The 21,523-nt window shown below is 59.8% G+C and overlaps 6 protein-coding genes across 14 annotated transcripts; 2 read left to right on the top strand and 4 right to left on the bottom strand.

The window, feature by feature from the left end:
- Window positions 1-53: 53 nt before the first annotated feature.
- Window positions 54-2,031, bottom strand: SDHAF2 (succinate dehydrogenase complex assembly factor 2). The gene is made up of 4 exons (XM_066552248.1): window positions 1,970-2,031; window positions 1,247-1,455; window positions 422-531; window positions 54-341 (listed from the first exon to the last, which is right to left on the bottom strand). Exons 1-4 carry the CDS (start codon window positions 1,982-1,984, stop codon window positions 211-213), a joined length of 465 nt encoding a protein of 154 aa, XP_066408345.1. The 5' UTR covers window positions 1,985-2,031; the 3' UTR covers window positions 54-210.
- On the top strand, window positions 2,005-9,804 carry CPSF7 (cleavage and polyadenylation specific factor 7). 2 transcript variants are annotated; one of them, XM_066552239.1, is made up of 10 exons: window positions 2,005-2,088; window positions 2,700-2,820; window positions 5,212-5,430; window positions 5,873-5,976; window positions 6,223-6,368; window positions 7,599-8,004; window positions 8,079-8,197; window positions 8,271-8,436; window positions 8,527-8,700; window positions 8,781-9,804. In XM_066552239.1, exons 2-9 carry the CDS (start codon window positions 2,767-2,769, stop codon window positions 8,693-8,695), a joined length of 1,383 nt encoding a protein of 460 aa, XP_066408336.1. In that variant the 5' UTR covers window positions 2,005-2,088; window positions 2,700-2,766; the 3' UTR covers window positions 8,696-8,700; window positions 8,781-9,804. The 2 variants fall into 2 exon arrangements, with proteins under 2 accessions (XP_066408336.1, XP_066408337.1); XM_066552240.1 differs by lacking the exon at window positions 2,005-2,088 and having other exon boundaries at window positions 2,554-2,820; window positions 8,833-9,804.
- TMEM216 (transmembrane protein 216) lies at window positions 2,692-11,428 on the bottom strand. Of its 3 annotated transcripts, none has more exons than XR_010783823.1 (6): window positions 11,357-11,428; window positions 11,070-11,171; window positions 10,895-10,987; window positions 10,487-10,688; window positions 10,071-10,396; window positions 2,692-2,917 (listed from the first exon to the last, which is right to left on the bottom strand). XR_010783823.1 is itself a non-coding variant. In XM_066552249.1 (5 exons), the coding sequence occupies exons 1-5, from the start codon at window positions 11,367-11,369 to the stop codon at window positions 10,381-10,383; spliced, it is 426 nt and encodes a 141-aa protein (XP_066408346.1). In that variant the 5' UTR covers window positions 11,370-11,428; the 3' UTR covers window positions 9,998-10,380. The 3 variants fall into 3 exon arrangements, 1 of the variants encoding a protein (XP_066408346.1); XR_010783822.1 differs by lacking the exon at window positions 2,692-2,917 and adding an exon at window positions 9,615-9,825; XM_066552249.1 differs by lacking the exon at window positions 2,692-2,917 and having other exon boundaries at window positions 9,998-10,396.
- Window positions 11,070-14,242, bottom strand: TMEM138 (transmembrane protein 138). 2 transcript variants are annotated; one of them, XM_066552247.1, is made up of 6 exons: window positions 14,205-14,242; window positions 13,199-13,420; window positions 12,945-13,116; window positions 12,116-12,191; window positions 11,878-12,033; window positions 11,070-11,171 (listed from the first exon to the last, which is right to left on the bottom strand). In XM_066552247.1, the coding sequence occupies exons 2-5, from the start codon at window positions 13,324-13,326 to the stop codon at window positions 11,921-11,923; spliced, it is 489 nt and encodes a 162-aa protein (XP_066408344.1). In that variant the 5' UTR covers window positions 13,327-13,420; window positions 14,205-14,242; the 3' UTR covers window positions 11,070-11,171; window positions 11,878-11,920. The 2 variants fall into 2 exon arrangements, with proteins under 2 accessions (XP_066408344.1, XP_066408343.1); XM_066552246.1 differs by lacking the exon at window positions 11,070-11,171 and having other exon boundaries at window positions 11,718-12,033.
- A 126-nt stretch (window positions 14,243-14,368) lies between these two features.
- On the top strand, window positions 14,369-16,725 carry CYB561A3 (cytochrome b561 family member A3). 3 transcript variants are annotated; one of them, XM_066552243.1, is made up of 6 exons: window positions 14,369-14,418; window positions 15,256-15,461; window positions 15,525-15,733; window positions 15,807-15,961; window positions 16,187-16,343; window positions 16,456-16,725. In XM_066552243.1, the coding sequence occupies exons 1-6, from the start codon at window positions 14,378-14,380 to the stop codon at window positions 16,477-16,479; spliced, it is 792 nt and encodes a 263-aa protein (XP_066408340.1). In that variant the 5' UTR covers window positions 14,369-14,377; the 3' UTR covers window positions 16,480-16,725. The 3 variants fall into 3 exon arrangements, with proteins under 3 accessions (XP_066408340.1, XP_066408341.1, XP_066408342.1); XM_066552244.1 differs by lacking the exon at window positions 14,369-14,418 and adding an exon at window positions 14,524-14,629; XM_066552245.1 differs by lacking the exon at window positions 14,369-14,418 and adding an exon at window positions 14,957-15,039.
- Window positions 16,726-17,138: 413 nt separating this feature from the next.
- Window positions 17,139-21,468, bottom strand: TKFC (triokinase and FMN cyclase). Of its 3 annotated transcripts, none has more exons than XM_066552235.1 (18): window positions 21,358-21,468; window positions 20,679-20,725; window positions 20,404-20,593; window positions 20,220-20,330; window positions 19,955-20,136; window positions 19,806-19,884; window positions 19,618-19,707; window positions 19,471-19,505; window positions 19,290-19,374; window positions 19,123-19,212; window positions 18,923-19,039; window positions 18,633-18,752; window positions 18,421-18,558; window positions 18,058-18,164; window positions 17,863-17,966; window positions 17,750-17,783; window positions 17,554-17,643; window positions 17,139-17,473 (listed from the first exon to the last, which is right to left on the bottom strand). In XM_066552235.1, exons 2-18 carry the CDS (start codon window positions 20,682-20,684, stop codon window positions 17,306-17,308), a joined length of 1,746 nt encoding a protein of 581 aa, XP_066408332.1. In that variant the 5' UTR covers window positions 20,685-20,725; window positions 21,358-21,468; the 3' UTR covers window positions 17,139-17,305. The 3 variants fall into 3 exon arrangements, with proteins under 3 accessions (XP_066408332.1, XP_066408333.1, XP_066408334.1); XM_066552236.1 differs by having other exon boundaries at window positions 20,679-20,748; window positions 21,358-21,392; XM_066552237.1 differs by having other exon boundaries at window positions 20,679-20,721; window positions 21,358-21,383.
- Window positions 21,469-21,523: the final 55 nt, after the last annotated feature.

The raw sequence follows: 21,523 nt of genomic DNA, 5'->3' as shown, positions 1-21,523 counted from the left end.
TCACCGAGGGCACGACCCCGATGTCACAAAGCAGGAGAGGGGCAGGGCGAGCATCCAGGCAAGGCCAGTAGTCAGGGCTTTATTCAGCATTCCATGAATGTCCAAAGGCTGCTGGGAGAGGAGGAAAACCATAGGGAAGGTGGAAATGCCAGTCCAGAGCCCCACATCCCTGCGCTAGTCCAGGGAATGGGGACAGAGGCGTCCCCTCCCTCAGCGTGGTGGCTCAAACAGATATTCCAGGTCCGGCTGCCAAAGCCTCTGCTCCCTGTTCCTGTTTTTGGCAAATTCCCTCAGCATGGCCATCACATCAGTGTCGAATTCCACCGGCGTGGGCTTCGCTTCTGAGGGGAAAACAGGGAAAAGTCAGCTCTGTGCTGTGCCCAGGTGCCACCCCAGTGTCCCAGGGCATGGCCGCACGTACCAGTGGCCCAGTAATAAATGTCCCAGTCGTTGCTGGGCTCGTTGATGAGGCGGTCGTAGCGGTTCAGCTGCTCCTCGCTCATGCGCGCCAGGTTCTCCTTGGCAAAGAGGCTGGAGAGGGATGGATCGGGATGAGCGGGAGATGAAGGAAGAGCTGGGATATAGGGACCAGCTCAGTGTGATCCTGGAAAACACCGACCCCCAGCCTGCCCTCCCTCACCTCAGTGGGTGGGAAAACACCTGCACAGCATTCCCAGAGAAGCTGTGGTATCTCCATCCCTGGAATGCCCTTACCCAGCCTGGTCTGGTGGAAGGCGTCCCCACCCATGGCAGGGGGTGAAACTGGATGACCCTTTAGTCCCTTCCATCCCAAACCATTCCAGGATTCCATGTGCTCATTCACATGAGATACTGGAAAGGGATTCTTTCCTGAGAGGGTGGTGAGGCCCTGGTATGGACTTCCCAGAAAGCTGTGGCTGCCCCATCCCTGAAAGTGTCCAAGCCAGGCTGGATAGGGCTTGGAGCAACCTGGGATAGTGAAAGGTCTCCCTAAGGTCCTTTCCCAACCAAACCATTCCAGAATTCCACAATTCTATGTCTCTAATCTCTCCTTCAATCCCAAAACCCAACTGGCCTTGCATTTACATGTCACAGGATTTACATACATCCTTCCCAAAGGATTTTGGCTCACTGAGCTCTCCCAGCTCTACTCCATCATTGGATCCTGGACCAGCAAGATCTTGGAGCAACTTATCCCAAGGATTTTTCCACTACCTCATTGAACTCTTCCCTATTAATGACCTGGAATGCTCAGAGGCAAGCCTACCTGAGCAGGATGCAGTTTTCCAGCATCCCCCTTTTCCTGCTCTCGTACAGCAGCCGGGCTCTCTTGGTGTCCAGGGGCTCATCCGGACGCTCCTGCCAGGGGGGCAGCGGGATCTCCAGCATGTCCTTCCCGGAATCCGTGGGGGAATCCCCCCGGTAGCCGCGCTGTGGAATCAGCGGCCACAGGAGCTGCCGGCGCAGGGAGCAGAGCTGGAGGGAACAGGGAAAGCACAGGGATATCAGGCCTGGGAGTGCGTGCACACAGGAGCCTCTCCAAATCCTACTGGACACGATTCCCAATCCCACCCTCCCTCAAACCCCGCTACCCAGACCCCATCAATCCACCAGACCTCCCTGTTGACCCAAAAATCCCCTTTTCCCTGCTTAGACTCTCCTTTTTTTCTCCTCTTTTCCCCTCAATATGCTAATTTTCCTCCCATCCTGCTTCTCCCCCAAACTCACCCCTTTCCCTTCCTTTTCCTTCCCCCTCTCTCCCCGTTTTTCCCTCTTTCCCTCCCTTTTCCCCCGTTTTTCCCCTTTCCCTCCCTTTTCCCCCGTTTTTTCCCCACTTTCCCCAATGTTTTTCCCCCTCCTTCCCCTTTTATCCCCTTTTAACCCTTTTCCTCCCATTTTACCCTGTTTTTCCCGCTCTCCCTCCTTTCTCTCCCCTTTTCCCCCTTTTCCTTCCCTTTGCCCTCCCAGTTTTCCCCCCTTCCCCCCCCACCCTGGCCGCCGCCATCTTGCCGGGCGCCGCTCTGGCCACGCCCCCTCCCGGCTCGATGGGGCGGGGCGTGCCGGAAGTGGGCGTGGCCACGCCCGGAAGTGGGCGCGGCGGCGCTGGCGGTGAGCGCGGGCGGCGCGCGCGGGGCTGGGATCGGGGGAGGGGGGCCCCGGGGTGGGGGGCGCGACCTATCGCGACATATCGGGACCCGCCGCCCCCTCCCCTCACATTCCCCCTGCCCACAAACCCCCCAACCCGGGCCGCGCCGCTCCGCAGGGCCGCATATGGCGGGGACGGGGCGGCGCGGAAAAGGGGGGGGCAGTGGGGGATCGTAGGGGGCACAGGGAATTTGGGGGGGAACAGGGATTTGGGGGGGAGACAGGATATGGAGGGAGAGAAGGATCTGGGGGGACACGGGATTTGGAGGGAAATGGGATTTGGGGGGGCACAGGGATTTGGGGAGCAGAGGGTATTCAGGGGGACACAGGGATTTAGGGGGAACATGGGATTTGGGGGGACACGGGGATTTAGGGGGACGAGGGGGTTTGAGAGGCAGTGGGAATTTAGGGGGTAGAAGGGATTTAGGGGGGGGCACAGGTATTTGGAGGGAAGAGGGGATTTAGGGGCGCACAGTGCCTGGGGTGAGGAAATGGGATTTGGGGCACACAGGGATTTGGGGAGACGCCCTCAGCGGGTCCCCAGGGCCTCAGTGACCCCCTGCCCCCATTCCCAGAGCACCTTCCGTGTCCTGGCTCCGCCCGGTCCCAGCCCGGGCTCCCGCTCTTCCCGCCTCTGGAAATATGTCCGAGGGAGTGGATCTGATTGACATCTACGCCGACGAGGAGTTCACCCAGGTGAGGGCTGGGATGGGGGTGCAGATCCCCCCCTTTCGTTTGGGAAGAGATCCCAGTGTCCTGCAGCTCATCCCGGTGGAAGATGCAACTGGTGTGGCTGGAAAAAGGGAAGGATCATTCCCAATCGTTCCCAAATCTCGGTGGCTGCCACCTCCAGCTGTGATTAAAGGGTTTCCCTGTGGGTTGTGACACGTGGCTGGTCACAGAATGTTTGGGATTTAGGAGCTTAGCTGTGTCCTGGTTGGAAGAATGAGAAATCCCAACTGGAAGAGGCATTTCCAGGGAATTACACAGTGAGGGGATACTCGGAGCCAAATCCATGGGATCACCCAGGCTGGGAATCTGTGCGGGAGCTTGCTGTTCCTGTGCTGCTTGTCCCATCCCAGGAATATCTGGGATTCACAGGAGGAAATGATGAAGGAAGGGGGTGTTGGAGAAGCAGATTTTAGGGAGTTCATGGATATGGGAAAGCAAGTGCGAAGGCAGATGTTGGAAAATTTGAAACTGCCATAGAAAGCTTGTGGAGAGAAGTTGGCAAGAGGAAAAGTCATGGAAACTGGAAGCAAAGCACCCGGAGGAAGGAATCACCATGGAGAAAGGAATTCCTGTGAACTCCTGGAGTGATCAAGAGAAGCTTATTCTGGTTACTGGGTGAGAATATCCCATGGAATCTCCTGGGAGGACCAAGTGGATGGAGGATTCTCAAAGCTGGAATGATGATCCAGGCCAATGACTCTGGCATGTTCCTCCTTTTGGGATGTGTGGCAGGAGAGCACCTTGAATTAATCCATGCCAGGATCAAAGCAGTGGGGAGGTGCTGTGGTGTCCCTGTGGCACTCCAGGGATGCCAGTGTAATTCCAAATCCCACATTCCCACGTGGTGATTCCCTCTAACAGTGCCCAGCTTCATCCCTGTGCACCTCAACTCAGTGTGCATGGATGGGGAATAGGAGAATCCCTAAAATCTCCCAAGCTGAATCCCCTAAGTAGCAGAACTCAGGGATTCCAAGGGATTCCTCCTCTAGCCCCTCCTTCCTATTTTTGGTCTTGACTTTCTGAAACTTCCAGGCGGGAATCTTCCAGCCTTGGGCTGTGTCCAAAGGCTCCTGGTGGAGGTGGGAGCGTGGGAGTTGGATTAACCAAACACTTGAGCTTTTTTGGGAAATGAACACAAAACTACAGCTCCCTTTTCAAATCATTCTTTTATCAGCTCCAGGGAAAGAGCTGGATGCAAAAGTTCAGGGAGAGGGAAAATGGTTGGATTTTTGGATTCCTGGGTTTCCACAATCCTTGGAAAGCTGTGTGTGAGTGTCCTTCTCTGTCCAGCTCCCAAGAGGATGTTTGCAATGCCCTGACCCTCAGACTGTCTGCAGCAGAAAACATTGTCCAGACTGCCTGGAATTGAAAATTTGGGAGCAGAACCTCTGTTTTTTGTGGCATACCAGCTCCTGTGGGATGGATCCTCATAGAGTGATTTTGTGGGATGAAACACTTGGCACAATCTGAATGAGGAACTGGTATCCATAGTTAACACAGCACTTGCTGGACATTCCAAATTAAATGTAGCCTGGGACAGAGTGGGAATTGGGAGGCAGATCTAGGACACGCTGGAATTCCCAGCTCTGGAGCTTCCTGAGCTTCCTCTGCCAAAGGGACAGATCCAATGTGTGGGAACTCATACCCTAAAAAGGGCTTTTTTCCCAAAAATGAGCAAGTTTGGGGTGCTTGGCATGGTTTGAGGGCAGTGTGGAATTCCCAGGTTGGATTTTTGGGATGCATGTGTTGCCAAGGAGCGACAGGCTCATCCCTGTTTGGGATTTGGTTTTGCCTACCATATGGTTTCCACCACTGAATTCTTGCCCTCCAAATTGGGAATTTCTTCCTGGTGGTAGCAACAGGGTCTTGTCCTGTTGTGTGGGATCCAAGTAGGCTGGTCCTTGGAATGTGCTGGAGCTCAGTGGGGGTTTAGATGAGATATTGGGAAGAATTTCTTCCCTGTGAGGATGGTGAGGCCCTGGAATGGATTTCCAGGGAAACTGTGGCTGCTTCGTCCCTGGAAGTGTTCCAGGCCAGGCTGGACAGGGCTTGGAGCAACCTGGGATAGTGGAAGGTGTCCCATGGCAGAGGGTGGGATGGGATCATCCTTAAGGTCCTTATTCCAACCCCAACCATTTCATTACTCCATGAAATCAGAGACCATCATCCTGTTTTTTGGGATTGCCCAGGCAAGGGGTGGCTGTAATTCCCAACTGTGCATAGACCCAAACCAAGTGATTTGGGCCTTAAACCTTTGAACTCGGCTTGGAAATTCTGCTTGGGAATCGGGACAGCAGGTTTGGAAAGAGCAAAGAAGGCTTCCCAAGGCAGGATCTCATGACGTTTTCCCAGCAGGACCCGGAGTTCAGTAATGCTGACCAGATGGATCTCTACGACGACGTGTTAGCAGCCAGCTCCCAGCCCCAGGAAAAGCGTTCCAGCAGCTCGGAAGCGCCTCCGGAGATCCGTCAGGAGCCATCTCCCAAGCCCAACAGCAAACCCCCGGCCATCCTGTACACCTACAGCGGCCTCCGGAACAAGAGGGCCGCCGTCTACGTCGGGAGCTTCTCCTGGGTGAGCTCATCTTCCTGGGAAATTCAGGATTCCTGGGGAACCTCTGAGGGGCTGCTGGGCTCTCTAGGGGAGTGGCAGGGATTTTGAAGGGCCTGCTCCCCCTCAGTCCTGAGCTGGACTGTGAGTTGGGCTTGGCTTTGTGATCCTCAGGGAAAAGGGATTTGTATCCCTGAGGACCTGCTGGGCTGGGTATCTGCTGATGTCCCCTGGAAGCTGTGACTTTGGGATGCTGCTCCTCAGTTGCCTTATCCTGCTCAGGGATGCAGGAACAGTTTTGGGAAGCTCTGTCTTGTCAGGAGAACTTGTCGCTGTTATCCATTCCCAAGGCTTGTTCTGGATGGTTTTAAGTTCCCTAAGGAAGTCTGGGGGTGACATTCCTCAGGTGGGTGAGGGGACACTGGGGACAGACATGGATACCATAGCCTGTTCCCTATGCCCTCAGTGGACGACTGACCAGCAGCTGATCCAGACCATCCGCTCCATTGGAGTCTACGACGTGGTGGAGCTGAAATTCGCGGAGAACCGAGCCAATGGCCAATCCAAGGGGTGAGAGCCAATGGAATTTCGGGTGGGAGTGATGGGAGCCAGGCCCTCATGGCCACATCCATTGTTTGGTGGAGGGTGAGGGAGAAGCCAGCGCTTTTCCTGCCTGGGATAGGGAATCCATGGAGCATCCCAAAGAGCATGGAAAAATGAGGAGGGGGCGTGGAACAGTGGGATGGGATCAGGAGGAGGATCTGGGGGAGGTCTCTGCCGCGGGTTCAGGGCTCAACCTCCCTCTCTCCCGCGCAGGTACGCGGAGGTGGTGGTGGCCTCCGAGAACTCAGTCCATAAACTCCTGGAGCTGCTTCCTGGAAAGATCCTGAATGGAGACAAGGTGGAGGTGAGGCTGGCGACCCGGCAGAACCTGTCGCAGTTCGAGGCTCAGGCTCGCAAACGTGAGTGCGGCGCCAGTGTGAGGCGGGCGGGGGGTTCCATCTCACACACATCCCAAATCCCCCCAGATCAGCTGCCAGGTCCAGCCCAGCGAGCCCTCGGGATGGGGGGAAACCTTGCCAGGAGCGTCTGGGGGTTGTTTTTCCCATTCCTGAGCCGGATTAGCTCCTGACCCGAGTCTTTATGATCCCCTTTTAGGTGCTCCCACACTGCGAAGATCCCTCGTAGCCTCCTCCTCCTCCTCTCCAAACTGAATGGGCTTAAGCTCTTCAGGCTCTCAGCATAGCTAAGACCCTCCATATCTATTAGTAGCTCCTCTCTGGATCTGCTCCAGAATTTTTCCATCCCTGCGGAGGTAAGGTGCCCAACACTGGAGGAATATTCCAGCTGGGGCCTGGCCGTGGGCGTCCCTCAATGGTGATAGGTGGTCCTGGCCTCACTCCGCAGCGATGCGATGGGATCCGCAGGGATTGTCCTGGCAGGAGCATGTTCGAGGAGGTCTTGGCCAGCTCTGGTCGTTGTAGATCCCTTGGCATGTTTTGTGCAAGGAAAACTCCCCCTTCCCAGCAGAGTTGCTTCGCTCCCTTCCTTTGGCTCAGGCGCCCGAGGGGATCAGCTGCTTGGTGCTTAGGCTGTGTCCCAACTTGCCCTGCAGTTTTGGTGGAGCAGGGAGTGTTCCCTGGGCCGAGTTCCGGCTGCCCCCAGGGCACAGTGGAGCTCCCATGCAGCCTTTTGGCACAGCTGGGAGCCGTGGCTCTTGTCACACCCCTTCTGTCTCATCCTCAGTGCCTCTTTGGATAGAGCAAGGCTCCTTGACCCTCTCGGAATGCTGAGTTTTCCTTCCTCTAGCAGCAGCGCAGCAGCTCCGTTGCTGTCAGCACTTGAGTTCTCTCCCCTCATGTTCTTCCACTCTTGGGTCTCTCCAAATCCATGTGTGGATCTCAGGCTCTCCGGGTCTTTGGATGTCTTTGGGGATCTCTCACCATTCCTTGTGGCTTTTGGCTCCTGTCCCTATGACCTGCCTGTCCCCAGGGCACTGTGCGGGGTCTTGCTGGAAAGCTGGGCCCATCTTGGAAAAACACATGGAAGTGGAGGCTATGTGTGGCCGGCTGGATCTCTCTCTGGGCACCTCCAGCCCTCCAGGGGTGGGAGGAAGAGGAGGAGCAGGAGATCTCGGAGACCCGGACGCCCTCCAGCTGCACCTCACAGCTCTTCCCCCGTGCCACTTCCAGGTGTGCCGCCGCGGGCCCACTCCCGGGATTCCGTGGATGCGGTGGACGGCCGGGCGACGCCGACGGAGAACGCGCTGCCCCCCGCCCGCATGGAGAAGCCCCCCTCAGTCCTGCCCTTCTTCAGCCGCCCCCCCGCGCTGCCCCTCATGGGGCTACCCCCCCCTCCCATGCCCCCCCCGCCTCCCCTCTCCTCCGCTTTCGGAGTCCCTCCGCCTCCTCCTGGAATTCCCTACCAGCACCTGCTGCCGCCGCCGCCCCGGCTGCCCCCGCCCCTGGCCGTGCCCCCGCCGGGGGCCGTGCCCCCTGCCCTGCACCTCAATCCCGCCTTCTTCCCGCCGCCCACCGCTGCCCTGGGACCCCCTCCGGATACCTACAGCAAGGCCATGGCTCCCTACAACCACAGCAGGTGAGCTGGGCAGGAGTGGGGTTGGGATGCTCGGGGAGGATCCCGCTGAACCCGCATTCCCGCTTTGCCGACAGCCGGGAGCTGGGCCCGCCGATCCCGGCCTTGAGCGAGGGCGAGTTTGAGGAGATCATGAACCGCAACCGCGCCATCTCCAGCAGCGCCATTTCCAAGGCGGTGTCCGGCGCCAGCGCAGGTACTTCCCGTGTCCCTCATGTCCCCTTTCCCGGGATGGATTCCTGCTCCTGACCCCCTGCTCCGCTCCTCAGGGGATTACAGCAACGCCATCGAGACGCTGCTCACAGCCATCGCTGTCATCAAGCAGTCGCGCGTGGCCAGCGACGAGCGGTGCCGCGTCCTCCTCTCTTCCCTCAAGGATTGCCTGCATGGAATTGAGGCCAAATCCTACAGCAGCAGCTCCAGCAGCAGCTCCAGGTATTCCCCTGGATCCAGAGAAGGGGATCCTCCCTGCAGGTGAGCGACTAAAAAATCACTCTTTGGGTTTTGTCTCCTCTTCTCCCAAAGGAAAAGGCACCGATCCCGGGAGCGCTCTCCCAGCCGGTCCCGCGAGAGCAGCCGGCGGCACCGGGATCTGCTCCACAGCGACGATCGGCACGAGGATTATTTCCCGGAGCGGAGCCGGGAGCACGAGCGGCATCGGGACAGGGACAGAGACAGGGACCGGCACCACTGAGAAAGGTGGGAGGCTGGGGAATCCCCTGGAAGCGTGAGGGATGAGGGAAGGGCGCTCCCACCATTCCTCTCCTCTCTCCCGACAGGAATTTGGCAGGAAGTGGTTTTTAATGGACTCTATCTCCTCACCTCGACCAGGATGCCGTGCCCGAGGCTGCTCCGCCCCATCCCGGTCCCTTCCTCGCCACCGCAGCCCCCTCCGGGCGGGACCCCCGCCCGCACCTCGTGGCCTTGGGAATCCCCCCCACCACTGCTGCTGCTTCCTGGGGCCATCCCGCTCTGCTCCGTGGATACTCGGACCCAAAGAGAAATGGTGCTTTTATTCCATGGAGGGAGGTTTGTGAGCCCTTCCCAGTCCGGGGGGGAACGGAGGAGACAGAGCCCTCCCTGTGCAGCTTGGGGGCTTGGAGATGCACAGCTCCCGATCCTAGGATCAGGAGCCACGTGCCATCCTCTGGATTGCCTGGGGATACTCGCATCCCCATCACCCTGGTGGGACACTGTGCCACGCTCCTCCTTTGCCCCTTCACCCTCCAGGAGCTGGGAAAAAGGGGCTGGAGCTGGGTTGGGGGTCATCCTCTCTATCCCAACATTCCCCACAGCAGCATTCCCACCCTAACGGCAGCTCCGGCCTCTCCCGCAGAGCCTTCCTTGTTTTAGAGGAAGCGGAAGAGGCAGGGCAGGCTGTGACCCCCTTGTGTCCCCTCAGAATCCCAAGAAGGAGAGGGAGGGAGAGCCCAGGAGGGTCAGGATGAGCCGGGACACACTGGGTGACTTCCAGGGCTGGAATCACACTCAGGTGGGAAAACCCAGGCCCTGGAAGTCTTTTTAAGTTGAAATAACCCAAATTCAGGAAAAACCACCCTGATTTTCCCAAGCCCCACGAGGTGGGAGCACTCGGCAGGAGAGCTCCGGGTTTTTTTTTACTTACCGCCACAGATTTTTAGTTTCTTTCCAAATAGTGGAAGGGGGAAAAGATTCCCCTCAAATTGCAGAGCAAATCCCTGGAAGCCCCGGCGAGGCACCGCCCCTCCTGCTCGCAGTGATTAGATTTGTCTTTGGATAGGTTGGAATTGTGTAATAAACTCAGATGACGTTGTCAGTCTTTTACACAGCGCTCCTGTTGCCTTCCTACGGCGGGATTTGGGATAATGAGGGAATGGGAGGGATTTGGAGAGGTCTGTGCACCCATTGTCCCTCACCCTCTTCCTCCTCCAATGGGTTCCTGTGCTTCCCAAACTGGCTCTGAGGTGCTGGAAGCACCTCAGCATTCCCAGGGGGACCCACATTCCTGGGCACCAAGTAAAAATAAATATTTATTGGAAAATAGTGAATTATTGTGGAAGGTTGTAGAAAAAAAAAAGGATTCTTCATACCTTGAGCTGGCTCAAGCTCTGAGGTGTCCAAGAGGATTGGAGAATGGGAAAGGTGGGAGGGATATGTCCAGGGGGCAGTGAGTGAAGTGGGAAAAGGGAGGGATGAATATGTGGCAGCAGGTCCCTGGTGAAGTGGGAAGAAGGAAAAATGGGAGGGATGTGTCCACGTAGAAGTGACAAATGTGGGAGGGATATGTCCAGGTGGCACCAGGTGAAATGGGCAGTGGGAAAGGAGGGATCCTCCCCCTTCCCGGGGCTGGGAAGTGGAGCTGGCACGGGTGATGCTCCCCTGTGTCCCTGGGCCGTGTCCTCAGTAGGGATCCGTGCTGTGGAAAAGGACAGAGACAGAGATGTGTGGGTGCCAAACCAACCTGGCAGCTCCCGCGCCGGCTCCCCCAGTTCCTGGGATGCAGCACCTGGAGAAGGAGAGGAGCGCCAGGACGCCCAGGAGCAGCTCCAGGCCGTAGAAGAGGAGCAGGATGGCGCTCAGGAACGCTTCCAGGCGCAGGGAATATGTCTGGAGCAGCAGGTAGTACACAGCCAGCACAGCTGCCGGCACTGTAAGTGCCAGGCTGAGGGACAGCGGCACCTTCCGCTGGCACAGGTTCCCCTTGGAGCCTGTGGAACACAGAGTTGGGATCAGACCATGGAAATCATGGGAGGGTTTGGGATGGGGAATTAAATGTCCCTTCCCGTGGGCAGGGACACCCTCCTCTAGCCCAGGTTGCTGCCTGCCCTGTCCAACCTGAACATCCAGGGATGTTCTTCGGGGGTGTCCCAGGACTGCGCTCTCTGTGGAGCCTCTGGCATTCAGGGGCACTCACCGAAGAAGATGCGTGTGGCCTCAATGCCGAGGTAGAGGAGGAGCAGCACCACGTCCAACACCAAGTTGGAGACGGGGTAGGGCAGGAGCAGCACTGCAGGAAAAGCACCGCCCTCAGCACCACATTCCCGCCCGTCCCGGTGGGATCGAGAGGAGTTCTGGAGCGAAGGACTCACCTTTGTACACGAACACGAACGCTTCCAGGAGAAAATAAGTAGCGCAGTACCAGCCGTTGAGGAAGAGCAGGACCTGCAGCGGAGCCGAGGAGCGATGGCGGTCTGAGGGGACACGGGGCGGCCATGAGGGGGGGCACGGGGCCGGCATGGCAGCGCGGCCCCGGAGCCCTGCAGCGCCTCGGCCGCCCCCCTGCCTCGTTCCCAGCGCCGCTCCCAACCCGGGTTCCTCCCGGTACCCCCCGTAACCCTCCGGGATCCCCCGCTTCCCCCCCCGGTCCTGCTCCTACCCCTGGGCGCCATCTTCCATCTCCATGGGAACCGCCGCCGCCGCGCTCGCCCGCACGGGGGCGCCGAGGGCGAGGGCGCGGAGCGTGAGGGCGGAGCCGCTCTATGGCCCGCCCCTCTCGGTGATTGGCGGCGCGCGCCCTGCCGCTCTACCCGCACCTCTTTATGGTTGGAGGACCGAGCGCTGCCGCGCGGGTTCGAGTCCCCCTCCCTCCTAACCCCGCCCCCTGTATCCATCGGGACAGGAATCCCACATCGGAGCACGGGAATGTCCCCGTTTGGCGGCTGCACGCGCAGCGCCGAGCTGGGGTACAATGTAAGGAGTGCAGCAGTCACACCGGGTGGGCACAAACACCCAGCAGCCTCTGGAAAATACATCCAATTTATTCCTTCAGAGTTTCCAAAAATATTCCAGTCCCAAACAAGGCTGTGGCCCTGAAACGCAGGGATGCCCCACAAGCCTCCCGCTGACTCCCAAAATCCCAAGGGCTGGACCCCAGAGAAAGGATGAGCCAGAACCGACCCCGACAGAGACGATGGAGTGCAAGGAGACTCCAGGGGATCCATCAGCCACGGAAGTGGGCAAATTCCTTGCGGAGCCAGAGTGAATCCTGGTAGAAGAGGGGGTCTCCCAGGTGCACAGCTGTCCTCTTGTAGAAGTAGCAGTAAAGCACAGCCGCTGCAGGGAATTTCGGGATGAGAGAGGGCCCCCAGCACCCCCAAAGGATGTGGGATCCCACCCTGATCCTTGGAGTCCTTACCCAGCCTCTGGAAAACGAACAGGGTCTGAAGGCCTTCAGTCCAGATGAAGCGGCTGGAGTCACGCCAGCGCAGGTTCTGAGGGGGTTGGAAAACTGGGAGTAACCCCCGGAGCAGTTTTGTTGAGCCCTCCCAGAACTCTCACCCCATTCCAAAGGTTCTGAGCAGGATTGAGGGACATCAAGGCAGGAGTTACACCTGGAGAAATTTGGGAAGCTCCCTACCCCAAAGGTTAAGCAGCTCAGGGGATTTAGGCATTGAGCCCGGACCTATTCCGGCTTCAGACTGCAGATCCCTGCAAATCCCTGCAAATCCCCTTCCTGGACGGCGTGGGCAGCATCAGAGCAGCTGCTGTGGCTCCTGACCCCCCAAACTTTCCCTGTGCTCCAGGGCAGCAGGATGGAGGGAACTCCAGGAGGTGTCCAGGGGATGGGAACTGCTCCATTGGGAAGGAGCTAGGAAGGAGTTTATTCAGGAAAGAAAAGGGGAAGGTGCTGCCAGGAAAGATCCAGGAGCCTGCACAGCCCTTGGAGCTGTGGGAAGGGAGGGGGCTGCCCCCAGATTAATCCCAGAAAAACCAGGAGCTGCTAGCACAGGCTTTCCCTGGGGAAAGAGGATTTTCTGATGGGTCACAGCCCTTAGGGAATGAGCTGGGATGGGGCTGGCATTGGGCAGGACACTTCCAGGCTGATGCCAACCACAGGGTCATGGAATGGGACATCTTCCATGGGACACCTTCCAGGGGAAGACCATGAGAAAGGACTGTGGGAAGCTGGGGGTCATGGAAAAACCCTTTGGGAGAATCCAGCAGCTGTGCCCATGCCATCCTACCATAATCCAGACGTGGAAGGAGATGCTGAGTGCCAGGTAGGCTGCGGAGAGCAGGATGGTTCCCTTGAATTTATGGAACAGGAGGTTGACCAATCCCGCCTGGAACACATAGGTGTTGAAGAACATGAGGAAGACGATGATGACGTTGAAGACAATGGCGATGTCCTGGATGCTGCCGGGAGAACAGAGGGATTGTGGGGTCCTGGGTCTCCTGGATCTGCTTCCAGGACTTTCCCCACATTCCCTGTACTTACATGAAGAGGACGAGCTGCACGGCCGGAGCTGTGCGCAGCAGCTCCGAGAAAGAATTCACAAAGAGGTCGTAGGAAAGCAGCAGGAACTGCAGGAACAGCACCAGGCTGTAGTTGCTGGGCTGGAGCATCCTCCTTCCGGGGGCTTGGAGCCCTCAGCCCCAGCATTCCCAACGGATCATGGCGCTGGGGGGGCTCAGCAGGGCCTCTCCCGACATCCCAAACCTGGAGGGGGAACACAGGAATTGGGATGGATCCCAGAAACCAGGAAAACCCAATGAGCTGTGTCCTCTCTCTCCTCCAGTGTCCTCCTTGCCCCTGAAATGCACCCCAATCCCCATGTGAGGAAATCCAGGGATGAGTGAGACGTGCAGTCCCAAGAAGCAGTGTCCAAGCAGGTTATTCCTGGCTGTTCCCAGCTCCATGGGCAGTTCTGAGCAGGTTTAGGCATGTCCCACTCTGGGCACAGGGAGAGAGGAGTCAGGAGAGACAGACGGGACACCGGAGCAGGTACAGCCCTCGTGGGATACATATCCCACGGGAATAGCCCCCTCAGGGATCATCCTGGCTGGAGAGGGCCGGAGGGGACAGGGATTCCCCGTGTCCCGGCAGGAAAAGGGCTGTGCTTGGGGCTGAATTCCCTGAGGGGCAGACATGGTGACAGACAGGGGTAAAGGGGCCGGACAAGGACGAAAGGTGGCTGGAAATGCGGGGGAAGAAAGGCTGGTCATGGGAGAGAGAAACTGATGGGCATGAGGGGGTAAAGAGCTGGATATGGGGATGAAGAGATCACTCTCTGCCCCTCCAGATCCCGCGTCACTCCGCCCCTTCCCACAGCCACCACTGCGGAGACTCCGGGCCCCCTCTCGCCCGCCTCTCCTTCCGTCCCTGCCCCCCTTCCCGCTCCCGGGCCGCCTCCCCAGATACGCCCAAACCCCGCTGGGTGCCGGAGGTCCCGGTCCCGGGGGTGCCGCTGGGTCCCCGCCGTACCCCCGCCCCGGGCGCTCACCCGCCGCCGCCATCTTGGTCCCCATGGAAACGGCCGCCAGAGCCGGAAGTGAAGGCGGAAGTGGAGGCTGGAGGACCCGCGGGGCCGCTCTGGCCACTGCTCCCCTCTGTGGCAGCACATTGGGGTGCGTGGGAAAACCATAGAGATGAACAGGCAGAGCGGCGCTCGCCAAGATGGCGGCGCCCAGTGACGAGGAGGGGGCGGTGGGGCCCAGGTACAGCCCCGGGGTTGGGAGAGCCGGTGGTTGGCTCCGGGGTTGTGAGGGGCCGAGGGAGCCCGTGCTCTGGGGTTTGCGTGGTGTCAGGGCCGGGCGTTTTGTTCCAGGTCCAGGGGAGCCTCAGGTTTGGGTGGGGGGGGGCTGTGGAGCCACGTGTTCTCAGATTTCGGGGAGCCATGGCACCGAGTACCCCAGACTTGGGAGATCCGTGAGTCTCTGTGTCCCACATTTTGGGGAACCATAGGGCCGCGTGTCTCCACCCCTTTCCTGTTGCTATGTCCCGTGAGGCAGCTGATTTGAGGGTGTCGGGACATTCCCCGTCCCCAGAGGGGACAGAAATACCCATTTCTGGGCGCACATGCAAATCACATGCAAATGAGAGCGGTCGCGTTCCTGCCAGGGGGACCATGGCAGCTGACACCGAGAGCCCCTCGCTGCCATTCCCTGGGGTGCTGTTCCCAGGAATTCTGCTCTGCACATCCTTTTCCATCGCTGGCCTCCTTCCCAGTCCAGGGCACAGCTGGACTCTGGTCACCCCCTCAGCGTTCCCAGTTCCCCTTTCTGTGTTTCCTCCTGGCAATGTCAGAAAGCCCCAAAAGGCACCCTGATCATCCCCAGGTGACATCATCCTGGATCCATCCCTGCCACCATTCCCAGACTGGGAAGCAGCTGGGCCACCATCCGTGGCTGGGAAGCAGCTCCATCCCTGTCACCTTTCCCAGGCTGGGAAACAGCTGGCCCCCCCACACCCTTTTGGGGTTCCCAGTTCCCCTTTCCGTGGCTCCTCCCTGGGACCGCATCCGGAGACTGAGCCGGCTCCTTGCTCACCCACAGGTGCCACCACCGCTCCCCGGCCATGCTGGACGTGCCCTTCCTGCCCTTCTGTGCCTTCCTGGGAGCGCTGGGATTGCTCTGCGTGGCCATGGTGGGCACCTGGTGCCAGCACTGGCGCGGGGGCTTTTCCCTGGACGGCAGCTCCCGGACGTTCAACTGGCACCCGGTGCTGATGGTGACGGGCTTGGTGGTGCTCTACGGCGCAGGTGAGCAGAGGGAGCGCAGGGATCCCGCCATGGCTCCTTCCTGACATTTTTTCCTTCTCACAGCCGCCCTGGTTTACCGCATTCCCCACACGTGGAGCGGCCCCAAGCTTCCCTGGAAGGTGCTGCACGGCAGCTTGGCTTTGGGAGCATTCGTCCTGACCGTGCTGGGGCTGGCGGCTGTGTTCTGCTTCCATAATTCCCAAGGGACGCCCAACATGTACTCACTGCACAGCTGGATGGGGCTGGGAACTGTCCTGCTCTTCTCCTGCCAGGTGGGAATCCCTCCTGCATCCCCTAAACCCTCTGACATCCCAAGTTTTCCACCCTCACGTTCTCTTCCCACAGTGGGCAGCGGGTTTTGGAGCGTTCCTGCTTCCCTGGGCTCCCACCTGGCTCCGGGCACTCTACAAGCCCATCCATGTTTTCTTTGGCTCCACCATCCTCATGTTGTCCGTGGCTTCCTGCCTGTCAGGAATCAACGAGAAGCTTTTCTTCAGCCTGTGAGTCAGGGGCAGGGGTGGGGTGGGCTTGGGAAGATCCCTCACAGAGATAATGGGAGGGGGCTCAGGATGTGGATTTGGGCTGGCTCTGGGAGGGATCAGCGCAGAGCAAAGGGAACTGAGCACTTCCTCAGGTGTGTGGCTCTCTGCACACTTCCCTGCAAGGTCTGGGGAGAGGAGTTTGGGAATATCCAGAACATTCCCAGCCTCTCTTCCCCACTCCAGGAAGAACGGGACCATGGCGTACAAGCTCCTGCCGGCTGAGGCCGTGTTTGCCAACACCCTGGGGCTCCTCATCCTCATTTTTGGAGTGCTGGTGGTGGCTGCCCTGGCCAGGCCCAGCTGGAAGCGTCCGGATTCCGACTCCCCGGACTCCCGCCAGGTACAGGACGCGCTGGGTGGATCTGGGAAGCTGAACTGGGAAGCTGCCCCCCAGCACAGTCCTGAGGGTGGGGAAGGATTGAGGGATCCTGGCTCATCCCTGTCTCCCACAGCCCCTGCTCTCTGCTGAGCGCTGATCCTGGGGATCTCCCAGCACTGCCAAGCTGCATCCTTGTGCCTCCACATGGCAGCTCCTGCCTGGATCCCAGGCCATGCCCAACCCCAGCGCTTGCCGGTGCCATCCCTCAATGCTGCAGCTGGAGCTGCCAGAGCCTCGCTGGGACAAGGAGGAGCATCCTTATCACTGCCACTCCAGAGGATCCGGCTCAGGGTGGAGCCACTCAGGGACCTCATGGACGTGGAATAAAACATTGGCTTCTGCAGGGCTCTGGCACTCAAATCCCTGGGGACAAGGGAGGGCCTGGGAGCTGGGGTCGGAGAGGTGGGAGCTTGGGAGTAGGTTTTGGCCAAGCCAAGCTGTCCCTTCCAAGGGCTTGTCCTCCCTGCCTCCCTGGAGACATGGGACATCTCCCCGTGGTCACCCCACAGGATTTAGGATCATGCTCTGCCCTGTCCCTGCTTCTCCTCTGCCTCTTTCTCAGACTCGCCCCCAGACCCCGTGCCCAGAACCATGTGAGCTCTGTGGCTTCCCCTCCACACCCTGGGTTTCCTTCCTCCCCCAGTCACAGGATCCCTGTTCCCATCTCCCTTCTGAGCCTGGAGCAACGGGGGGCACCCCCACACCCCCAAATTCCACCATCCCACCCCTCCAGGCTAGCATGGGGGACACAGAGGGTTACTGGGGGCCATGTCCTTAGGTTTATTGAGAAACATCCTTGAAGGAACACAGGGGGTTGTTGGGATACACCTCCCTGTCACATGGCAGGGGACAAGGGTTTATTGGGATAACCGTTTTGATCACCACAAGGGGACACAGATTTTTAGGGATACACATCCCTGTAATTACTGAGTGCCCAGGGGGTCCCGCATCCCCTCCAGCACCGCTCCCAGCACTGCTGCCACAGCCACAGCCCCAGCATCGGGCTGCTCCAGCCGAGATGAGTGCACGTAGCTGGCTCTGCCCGCCCCAGCCTCCATGTGCCTGGTGGCCTCCGCCGCCGCCTCTGCGCTCTGCCGGGGAAAACAGGGTGTTCTCCAGGACAATGGCAGGGATCCCCATCCAATTGTCCCACTATCCCAGCTCTCCATACCTGGACAGCTGCCGCCAGCACTTGGAGCGGGTCAGCACCGGGACTGCGCAGGGAATGCAGAGTCTGTCCAGCTGCAAACAGTGAATCCAGCTGAAAAGAGTGGGAATTAGTCTGGAAGCCAGGGCTGAGGCCAGGTGGGAACTCCCTGGCATCTTCCTGGAAGCCTTCCCGGCTCCTGGCCTCTCCCAGCACTCACCATTGTCCGGTCTCCTGGTGCAGCTCCTCCGTACCTGTGTGGGATGCAGGGAAATTCAGGGGGGATTGGGAATTCCCAGGGGGCACTGGGGTTCCACAGCCCCTGGCACTGACCTCTGCATGGCCTCAATCCCGGCGTCCATGGCATCAGCCCACGCTGCGGAATCGCTGCGGCCACGCAGGCTCTGGCCAGCCGCCGTCAGGAAGAGCCCGTAGAGCTTTGGGAATACCATCAATCTCAGCCTGGAAACACGGCCCCATTCCCAGGTGTGTTCTCCCATTCCCATTTCCATTCCCATTCCCACTCACCACTCCGGAGGAGCCTCCCATCTGCGCCAGCACCACATCAGCCAGGGCGGAGAACAGCTGGGCTGGGGCAGCCGGAGGCGGCCGGGACCGCATCCAGTCCTGGATGGCTGTGGGAATAGAAGGGATAACAGGATGGGGGGTGGCCCTGCAGTCCCCTGTGCCTTGTGGGGACAAGCAGGGACAGCCCTCAGTTTCATAGGGAAGCTGCCCGGATGCAGAGACATTCCAGGATACAATTACAGGAAGGGACACCCAGGTTTCCTCAGTCCCAAGAAGGGATGTCCCGGGGAACTCCCCACTCCTGGGAGGTGCCATTGGGGCAGCACTCCCCACAGTTCCCTGGATAATGTTCCCCACACCCACCTTGGGCCGCCTGGGCGTGGGTGTGGCCGCAGTCCCCGTCACCTGCTCCCCGATCCAACTCATTGAGCTTCTCCTTCATATCCAGCAAGGTGCTGCACACCCGCTGCAGGACACGCTGCACCCGCGCCGTGCTGAGCCCTGCGGAGAGGAGATGCATCCTGCACATTCCCGAGGGAAATTGAGGCATGTGACAAGGGATGGGAGCCTTGTACCAGTTCCAGTCTCATCCTCTGGCTTCCTTGGTGGCTCAGTCGGTGCTGGCACCTCCTCCCTCTGGGTGGTCGCCGGTCCCGCGAGAATGTTGGGCCACGCCATGGCCGTGGTCTTGGCATCTGGAAAAGCCAGAGGCATGTGGTGGCTCAGGATCCCATTGGATCCTCACTGGCATATCCAGCAGCCAGGAATTCCACCCCCAGACATCCCACCGACCTTGTGTCCCATCACCCAGCATGTGGAAACCCCCGTGCCCCAATCCCAGGCCACATTCCCACTGGGAACTCACCGATCAACCTGAGCAGCTCCTCATCCACCAGCATGAGGGTGAGGGAGACTCCAGCCATTTCCATCGCCGTCATGAAGGATCCCACCAAGGCCCGGGCGATGCGGATCCCTTGGTTCTCTGCGGGATCCAGGATCGAGACAGGGTCATTCCAGAGCAGCCAGAGCCAGGGAATGGGATCCCAAGCTCCCTTCTGCACTCACCCAGGCAGCGCACAGCAGCTCCGGCCACAATTCCCAGCTCCAGGCAGGACAATCCACCCAGGTTGTTCACCACGAGCACCACAGAGGATCCTGCAGGATGGGGGGCAGGGTGAGACTGGGATCCAGGGGATTTGGAGGAGCACAGAGGGTCCTGAGGAGCTACCTACCAGGGGTCAGGGACAGGTGGGAAGCACTGGATGGATCTGTCATGTGCTTCAGCATCGTCTCCACAGCCTTATCTGCCGGCAGCATCTGGAGGAGGCACAAAGGAGGGGAAGAGCAGAGTGGCAAGGTCTGGGAATAGGAGGATCTGGGAATGGGGAGGAAGCAGCAGGATTTCCTCCTCACCTTCATCCTGCGCACTCCAGCCTCGCCGTGGATCCCTGCAGAGATGGGGCCGTGTCACATCCCAGCCCTGGTGACGCCTCCCCGGAGGGGCAGGGACACTCGGACCCTCCAGGGACCCAAGAGGGACACCAAGGGGCCCCTCCTCACCCAGCCCCAGCTCCATCTCATCCTCAGCCAGCTGGAAGGAGGGCTTGGATCCTGGGATGCTGCAGGGAGACAGGCTGAGCCCCAGGGTACCTGTGCAGGTGGGAATGCTCTGTTAAAACTCGGGGGATTATTGGGGTTCAGGGGCTGGGGGACACAGGACAGCATTCCCGTGGGATAACACAACGCACCCATGACTTTGGCAGCCGCCATCGCCTTCTTCTCGATCTCATCCAAGCTCGCTCCCGCCTCGGCCAGAGCTCCCGCCACCTGTCCCGGGCAGAGCGAGTGAGTGACGCCCCAGAATTCCCCAAATCCCCACGAAGGGTCCCAGCAGAACCTTGTGGATGAGGATGGTGCCACAGATCCCGCGGCGCCCGGCTTTCCCTGGCTTGGTGAAGGCGCAGTCGTCGCCCACCACCACCATCCGCACGTCGGTCCCCTCGGCCCGCGCCCGCTCCAGGGCCATCCCGAAATTCAGCCGGTCCCCAGTGTAGTTCTTCACAATCAGGAGGATCCCGGCTGCAGGATGGATGTGGAGACAACGGGAATGATGCAGCACCCAGGGAAGGAACCCCACAATTCCACCCCGGTGTGTTCCCAACCTGCTCCGGCCTGTGCCACGGCCCGGATGGCCGCCAGGACACTGCCCACGGACGGGGATGCGAACATGGTTCCGGCCACCACTCCGGTCAGCATTCCCTTCCCCACGTAGCCTGTGGAGAGGGAAGAGGGCTCGGCACTGTGTCTGTGGGTGGCGGGTACGGGTGGGACAGGGGGGGGTCTCACCTGCATGGGCGGGCTCGTGGCCGGAGCCCCCCCCGGACAGCAGGGCCACACGGCCACGGATGGCCTGCAGGTCATCCCGAAGGACCACCCGGTGTCCCTGGAGCAGCCGGAGCCTGGGATTGCAGGCCACCACTCCGGCCAGTGCGTCATCAGCACAGCCGGACACCGTTGTCACCAGTTTTTTGGGGATCTGTGGGGAAAATGGGGAGCGGTGGGATGGGAAAAGGAGGAATGCCGACCCCGCAGGAATGCCAACACCCCTGCTCTAGGCTCACCTCCATGGAAGCTGAGCGCAGCACTCGGAGCCAAAGATGGAATCTGTCTGCAAAGAGGGCAAGGTCCAGTCTGAAATGGACAGCGGTCCGGAGGGGGGGGCTGGGAAGGGGGCGGGATGGGATGGTGTCTGGGGTGATGAGATGGTGATACTATGGGGAGTGGCTGGTGGGAATGGGGTTGGCGTTGGAGTCTCCAAACAGGGACACCTCCCCAGGCAGGGAGCTCTTTTTGGAATGAGGCGCCAGAACGGGGCCACTCCCCCGGCACCCAGCCAGGCCGCCCTTTTGGAATGTGGCGCCAGGACGGGATAACCTCTAAACAGGCCGCCTTTTTGGGGTGAGAGAGGACAGTGACGGCTCCCCCCTCAATGAGGGAAGCCCTTTTGAGGCGGGAAATCAGGATGGGACCCTCCCCCCCCCCCACCCAGCGACCCCTTTTTTTTGTGATGAGGGACTCCCACCTTCAGGGATCTCCTCTCAGTGTAGGCCCTTAACGGATCCACGCTCCCCCCTCACAGCGGGGACCCCTACCCCAGGTTTCGGGGGCACAGAGCTACAGGGAGAGGGCTGCACCCTCCCATGCGGGCCCCTCCCTTCGGGATACGGCGTGGGATCAGGGTGGGATCAGCGCGGGTCCAGTGGGTTTAGGAGGAGACCCCCCGCGCATCCCCCTCCACACCTGCGCTCTGCGGGGCCCTTCAACCGCCCTTATCGGCTTCTCCTCGTGGTCCTCCCAGCGGGCTAGAGCGGCTCCTCTCGGCTGCTCCTCGCGGTCCTCCCAGCGGGCTAGAGCGGCTCTTCTCGGCTGCTCCTCCCAAGTCCTCCCAGCGGGCTAGAGCGGCCCA

Source organism: Molothrus aeneus, chromosome 6 (assembly GCF_037042795.1).
Source record: "Molothrus aeneus isolate 106 chromosome 6, BPBGC_Maene_1.0, whole genome shotgun sequence".
NCBI classification, from domain to species: Eukaryota; Metazoa; Chordata; class Aves; order Passeriformes; family Icteridae; genus Molothrus; species Molothrus aeneus.
This window is presented reverse-complemented; position numbering and strand designations above follow the sequence as displayed.